The sequence below is a fragment of the Telmatherina bonti genome, assembly GCF_933228915.1.
Source record: "Telmatherina bonti genome assembly, chromosome: 3".
Lineage (NCBI taxonomy): Eukaryota > Metazoa > Chordata > Actinopteri > Atheriniformes > Telmatherinidae > Telmatherina > Telmatherina bonti.
Genome location: NC_136621.1, coordinates 11,177,576 through 11,185,424, shown reverse-complemented (window position 1 = coordinate 11,185,424; position 7,849 = coordinate 11,177,576). Strand labels below are relative to the sequence as shown.

Below are 7,849 nucleotides of genomic sequence, written 5' to 3'. Positions count from 1 at the left end.
GTGTTGTCCCATTGTTCCCAACTCCAAGGTACAAATGTTCAGTCTAAAGCAATGGCTCTGTAAATACCAAACACTCTCCTGCATTTTCACACAGGAAGCACAGACATGACGTTTCACATTCTCAGTCTAAACTTTATTTCACTTGTACCAAAACAAAATGCGCTTGTATTGCAAAGAGAGGCGTGGAAATGTGCGGGGATTTAGAGGTAGCTGCTACATCACTGATGGTTTGTGTTGTAGTTACAGTCCAAAGCCCTAAGCTCGGAGTCAAGCTTTTGGGCCTCTGTAGTGTGCAATATGCAAGTGTTAGTCTGAGTTTGGTTTGCCGGCGCTGCTGCCTGTCCTCATCGGCGCCCTCTCAGTGCCTGATGCGTCGGATGGACTGGATCTTTGGAGTCTGGCAGTGGGAGCCCCAGTTTCTCCAGTGCTGGTAGTCTCCGCTGTGTCTTTCACACTCCATGATGTACTGCTGGCCTCTGTAGCCTGGGTACTCATAGCACACGAAGCTGGTGGACGACAGGCCAGACGAGAGATTAACACAAGTAAATAGTTTGATTCCACAGGCTAGAACACACAGAGGAGTTCAGGACATTTTTAGTTTTAGTGCTTGTAAGTGGTTTCTGCAGACTCTATAACAGCAATGCTATTTATAAACGACAGCACAGCGATGCTTCATCCCAAATCAGCAGACATGTGCCAATACAATCTGTTGCCTTGAGCCAAATACCCTAATTTAGTTTTTATGGATACCACCTGTTATGATGGGTACGTTCAGAGGAAACGTACGGTAACAAATGACCATACTGCTCATGTAAGGCGAAGGTCCGAACGGTTAAGCATCTGTGGCGGCATAAATGCAGAAACCTGACACGCTGTCATGCTAACATTTACATAATCATAGCGTTTATAGACTGTTCTTAAATGTCGCAGGTTAGCAGATTGGCAAGCATCATTTACATGATGAATTTGCATCGTTTGGATGTTATCAAGAAGATATTTTCAACCTGTCTAATGTTAATGATTATGTTAGAATACTTGAGCCTAAATTAGTCTTTAAGCTGTTTAATGACAAAAATAAAGGGTTAACAGTAGCTTTCTGTTTATTACTATGCAAAAAAAAGACGTGCAGTTTAAGAAAAAGATTCCAAAAAATCAAAAGAAATAATAATCTAGTTTAATAATTAATTAATAAACTAGATTATTATTATTAATTTTCCAGAAAGTGGATCTTTTTTATTACTTATAACCTTAAACTTCAAGTTATCTACCTCTGGTTATCTTACAAACAACTGTTTTGCACATACACTCTTGCACATGCTCTTTTGCACAGACATTTTGCACAGATATATTTTTTGTATTGATATTTAGATTTATATAGTTATACTGCATCTTTTTACTCTGTTATTCTTTATTCTCAGTGTTAATCCAGTCTGTTTTGTTGTGGCATAAAAATGCATCGTGATCTCGTACTACAGTGCATCTATGATGTTATGTTGACTGACAATAAAGGAATCTGAATCTGAATCTGATCATAATGTTTAGATGTGTTATAAAATCTACTCAGGATCAATATCAGAAAAAACATTTAAAACTTTGTTTCTGAGCAATATCAGAAATAAAGATTGACGTTTCCCAGGAGCAAAGCAGTAAAGTAATGTAGATGATTTCATGCAACGCTGCTCTTCATTTCAGATAAAAAGTATGAAGTCATCAGTAATTTTTGTTGTTTTTCATGAGGATTATGGATCTTTTTTTCCTGTTGATTTAGCACGTTTAACAAATTTATCCATGTGAGCCGTCTTCCTGTCTTTGGTCTTTCCTGCAGTTTTCTTGATACATTTACTTAGAAGTTTTTCGATTCAATTTTGTTATCAATGCTTTTTTTAAAAAAAAAATGAAAACAAAGAATTTCTTTATTTATTCCTGTTGTGATTGTTAGATGCTTTTATTTCTGCTCCTTTCAGTAATTTACTCTCAGCGGTTTTGTCTTTGAGGCTTTCAGCTGAAACATGTTTGTTTCTTATCCCACAATGAACTGGACTCAAGTGGAGTCGTGAAATCTGGCGTTAAGGCCTTCATGATGAAGAGCTGCAACCAGCTCAGGTGAACGATGGACTTACGCTCCGCACTGCACGTGCATGGAGCCCACCTCAGGCCTGAACCAGCCCATGGCCTGCAGGGAAGGGTAGTCGTCGCACAGCTCGGCGCAGCGGCCCATGAAGTTCTCTCTCTCATAGATCGTCATGTGGCTGCTCTGGTGAGACTGTGGAGATGATGGGGGAAAAAAAAAGGTTAAATTTAGTGCTGGGCCTGTCATTAATCAGACATTCACCACTGAGTTGTTTCATTTCTATTTTTGGGCTGCCTCAGTCACTCGCTGTGTGGCTCGCCCACCATATTCTGTCACTTTGTCACTCACAGTCATCTCATCTTCACTTGGCCATTTCTGCTTATTGACTTCCTCTTCCTCTCTCTCATTTCAGCCCCCCCCATCCCCCTCATTCTCTGTCTACTTACAGCACAGTAGATGGGGCGAAATGACATGAAGCGCTCGGTGTGGTAGGACAGAGCGCCACAGTAGGATTCCCAGTTGGGGTACTCGCCTCTCTCCAGGATGAACTGCTGACCTTGGAAATCATGGTGCTCAAAACCCACCCAGCTGGAGACATGAGCGGTGAAAGAGAAAAGATCAGACAGTTGTTAAAAACTGCTGAGAAAAGTAGCCTGAAGTCAGATTGAACATGAATCTGAATAAATGGAGATATCAGACAGACTGAGACACAACAGAGAAATCTCTCCTCCCTGTTCTGAAATAAGAAACTGCCGTCATGACAACAGTGATGCTTCTGCCAGCTTACACAGAGATAAAATGATAAGTGTACGTGTCCAAAAAGATACATGGCCTTGAGGGTTTAAATTGTGATTTCCTGTTACAGCCTGATCCCATTATTAGACTAAACAAAGCTCAGCGCATCAGTTTTTTAGTCTAAATGATGCTTTACTGAAAGCAAATCTGCATCCTGGAAGAGAATCAGCTCTCTGTCTTAGACAGGGTTCAAAGCCATCCATCCATCCATCTATCCATCTATCCATCTATCTATCTATCTATCCATCCATCCATCCATCCATCCATCCATCCATCCATCTAGCTATCATTTTTTATGTGTGGGATTTTACTAAATTTTTTTAAATTATTAATAATTAATTAATCTTGTTTAATTGCATATTAATTGCATAATAAAATTTGCCCCGAAGCAACTATTTTTTTCATTTTATTAGATTTTAAGGAGTTACTAAACAAAATAATAGTAAAATAGATTATTACAGTGAACTTCAGCTCATAAATATTAAAATTAATGGGTTAAAAATCCCACCCCCAACATATATATATATATATATATATATATATATATATATATATATATATATATATATATATATATATATATATATATATATGTTAGAGAATGTAAAATAATGACACTTTTATGATCTCCATTTGTGACCATTGTTGTCTGGTTATATTTACTTTTGTTTGGCTAAAAATGGTTTTTCCTCATGGAAAAGAACAAAGGAGAAAGAAGATGGAACATTCTGGAGTTCAGAGAACTGAACTGCTGAATAAAAAGATCTGAGTTTACAAGCTGACACCTGATCCCACAAAAAACATGGACAAACAAAACAAACAAAAAACAAACAAAGCATACTTGCTTTTTGGTGAGTTTGTTAAAAGAAAAAACTAGAATACTTCCAAGTATATTAAGCGATGTGTTACACATGTGGGGCCATGTGTTATAATTTTAAGCGTTACTGTATTTTAATATTAAAATGAATTGAAAGTGTGTCTTTTAAAAATCCTGCAGTAGAAAGATATGTTTAATATGAATTTATCAATATGTTATAATATATTTATATATAAATAAATAAATATATAATATATATATATATATATATACATATATATATATATATATTTGGTTCATTAGGCTGAAAATGGACAGATATGATTTCAGAAACTGATCCTAAATTTTGAAGGTAAAAACTGTCCTGAATTTACTAAATCAGCTCTTGTTAAGAGAAAGAAAATATACAATCTGGTGTTTAAAAAAAACCCCAAAAAACATGATGTCAACGTCTCATTATCTGCATTGGTTCTTTAACTCTGTGGTCAAATGAAGAAATATTAAGAGGAAAAGCTGATCTCTATTTTTTACTTGTATTTTGGTATTAAAAACATGAAAAAAAAACAACCCAAAAAACGAGCTATATAATATATGATAAAAGATAATGACGTTTTCCCAACTCTGACCAGTCACCTTTCTGACGCAGCCTTACCAGGTAGTTTAGGTGCCAAAACCTAACCAAGCAATGTATAAAAGCCAAAATCACGCAATACCTGATAAAACCACTGATAACATGTCTATATCTTTTTCAAAAACTGGATTTCCAATATTTTATTTAAAATCTAATACTGAAGTTAATATAAAATGTGAATTAATGGGTCTGCAGTAAATAAATCTGAAAGAAAGGGTCCTTTGAGAGAGAATGTACTGCAATGGTTCCCATACGGACGTCTGAAAGGCTGTTGGGAAGTTTCTAAGCATTTCTGTACTTTACATCAAAAAGATCTCAGCATTTCTCTTCACACGAAGCGAGAACGTGCAGAAAGATGACTGATCATGGCGAGGCACTGGATAACTGTCTTTCAAAGCAAATAAACCATGTTAAACCTTTTTGTCATCTCATCTCTTCACTGCAGCCTAAGATAGGTGTAGGATGCAGGTGCCTCACACTCATAAACACACTCTCACACACTCAAACACAGCGTCAGTCAGCTGTCCACAGAGACTTGCAGGCGTACAGGCTGAGTGACTCACGCTCCACTCTCCACTCGGATGGAGCGGATGTTGTCCATGCCACAGTCATGGATGTTACAGCACTCGAAGTTGAACTCCATACACTTGCCCTGGAAATGCTCCTGCTCAAACACAGTCACCTGCACACAGAGGAGGCGAGAACTGAAGCCACATGCACATGCAGGTCATTATCATTATTAAAGAGGATGAACTCACCTTAAAGAAAGGAGCTGAGCCCATGCCCGGGAAGAACATGGAGGAGGTCATGTTGGTTCTATTGAATCTGTTCATTTCTAGTGGAGAACACACACAATAAGGGTCAGATTAAAACACGTTGTCAGGTTTGGGGAAATATTAAACTCACAACAAATTCATTTCTTTAACAACTCAAAACAGCTTTTTTGCTGAATGAAAGCCAGAAAGTAGGCTATGAGCCAGAAAGTAGGATATGGACCAGAATGTAGACTATGAGCTAGAAAGTAGACTATGGACCAGAAAGTAGGATATGGACCAGAATGTAGACTATGAGCTAGAAAGTAGACTATGGACCAGAAAGTAGGCTTTGGACCAGAATGTAGACTATGAGCCAGAAAGTAGGCTTTGGACCAGAAAGTAGGCTAAGAACCAGAATGTAGACTATGAGCCAGAAAGTAGGAAGCCAGAAAGTAGGCTTTGGACCAGAATGTAGACTATGAGCTAGAAAGTAGACTATGGACCAGAAAGTAGGATATGGACCAGAATGTAGACTATGAGCTAGAAAGTAGACTATGAACCAGAAAGTAGGCTTTGGACCAGAATGTAGACTATGAGCCAGAAAGTAGGCTTTGGACCAGAAAGTAGGCTATGGACCAGAATGTAGACTATGAGCTAGAAAGTAGACTATGGACCAGAATGTAGGCTTTGGACCAGAATGTAGACTATGAACCAGAAAGTAGGCTTTGGACCAGAAAGTAGGCTAAGAACCAGAATGTAGACTATGAGCCAGAAAGTAGGAAGCCAGAAAGTAGGCTTTGGACCAGAATGTAGACTATGAGCCAGAAAGTAGGCTATGAACCAGAAAGTAGGCTTTGGACCAGAATGTAGGCTATGAACCAGAAAGTAGGCTATGGACCAGAATGTAGGCTATGAACCAGAAAGTAGGCTTTGGACCAGAAAGTAGGCTATGAACCAGAATGTAGACTATGAGCCAGAAAGTAGGAAGCCAGAAAGTAGGCTTTGGACCAGAATGTAGACTATGAGCCAGAAAGTAGGCTATGAACCAGAAAGTAGGCTTTGGACCAGAATGTAGGCTATGAACCAGAAAGTAGGCTTTGGACCAGAATGTAGGCTATGAACCAGAAAGTAGGCTATGAACCAGAAAGTAGGCTTTGGACCAGAAAGTAGGCTATGAACCAGAATGTAGACTATGAGCCAGAAAGTAGGCTTTGGACCAGAATGTAGACTATGAACCAGAATGTAGACTATGAGCCAGAATGTAGACTATGAGCCAGAAAGTAGGCTTTGGACCAGAAAGTAGGCTTTGGACCAGAAAGTAGGATATGAGCCAGAAAGTAGGCTATGAACCAGCAAGTAGGCTATAAACCAGACCTTAATCCCGCAGTGGGGAAATTGTACATCAGCTATTCTCTGGTTCGTCTTACCTGGATGCTCTCCTCGCGCTCCTCACAAACCAAATCCTCTTTACATAGACTTTTGTCTGAACCTGGACCTTCTGTTTTATACTGGCGTCCACGCGGCACGCTCGAGCACGTGCGCGTGCTCATATTGTCCGAACTGCCACTGAGGGAAAAGACGAGTTTTTCTAATGTGTAAAGTTAGCCAAAAATAATAACAATCACTTCCTGTTTAGTCCTTCAAAATAAAACATTCCTGCGAGTCAAAGCCAAAAACTAAAGCAGCAGAATTATTGATTTAGGTTAAATATTATTTCTATATCAACCAGTTGCAAAGACACATCTTTAGTTTTTATTTGTTAAGTTGAATCAATTATATCAGTAATCAGTATGATATAATTTCTTGATGAGGTGATTCCCCAAAAGCTGTTATTTGGAAAAAGAAAAAAAGAAAAAAGGCCTATCTGCATTGTGTGCAGTGTGTCTTTAAAACGATCTAAGGAAAATGGTAAAGTGGAAGACAACAAACTAAGTGAAAAGTTTAAGCAACAGCTGATGGACAGAATTTGAAAGTGTTGTTTTCAAGATAGGAGAAAAAATCCAGCAAAGACCTGAAACTGAAGCTGAGAGATGCATCTGGACCTCAGTCATCTCATCAGAAATGGTCTCCATGGAAAAGTGACCGTCAAGAAGCAATTCTGAAGGAAGAGAAGCAGGTAGCGAAGGCTGAGGTATGTGACATGAGACAAGAACTGGACTGAAAGTCAGAGGCAACAGGTCTGATGGAGTGATGAGTCCTCAGAAGATTACTTGCAGAAATCAAAAGAAAGTCTTATGAAGAGGGCTCATGCCGAGTTGCAGACTAAAGCTGCTCAGACCAGAGATCCACTTTGAATATGTAGTTAGTTATTCAAATAGCTTTTTGCTTTTCAATCAATTAAACAAACAAACAAATAAATAAATAGACAAATAAATAAATAGATAAATAGAAAAATGAATAAATAGACAACCAAACAAAGAAACAAACAAACAAACAAACAAACAAACAAATAAATAAACACATGTCTGAAGAATTCAGCACAGTAACAACCACATCTGGTTTACATCTAAGCCTCAGTTTTTGCTGAAGCAACAAACAGATTTTTTTCCATTTCTTTCTTTCATTCCCTGAAGTTTTATTTTGATGTTTGTGTCTCGACAGGAGGCAGGTTCCGGAAGTCCGCTGCGGAGCTTGACGCAGGTGTGAACCCATGCGATCCTGTTTGCGCGCATAACGGCCTTTGTGCGCGCGCAGAGGAGAGGCTGCCGCTCCGCTCGCGCTCCTCTGGGTCCCTCTCTGTCTTTGTAACCTATGCGGCCTGTCGACTCAGCAGAACGTAT

General features: G+C 38.8%; 1 protein-coding gene across 1 annotated transcript; it reads right to left on the bottom strand.

Annotated features, from left to right (window-relative positions):
* Positions 1-358: 358 nt before the first annotated feature.
* On the bottom strand, positions 359-5,147 carry LOC306754329 (beta-crystallin A1-like; the record flags this gene model as incomplete). The annotated part of the gene is made up of 5 exons (XM_079238304.1): positions 359-506; positions 2,121-2,263; positions 2,518-2,659; positions 4,878-4,996; positions 5,073-5,147. 5 exons carry the CDS (start codon positions 5,145-5,147, stop codon positions 359-361), a joined length of 627 nt encoding a protein of 208 aa, XP_079094430.1.
* Positions 5,148-7,849: the final 2,702 nt, after the last annotated feature.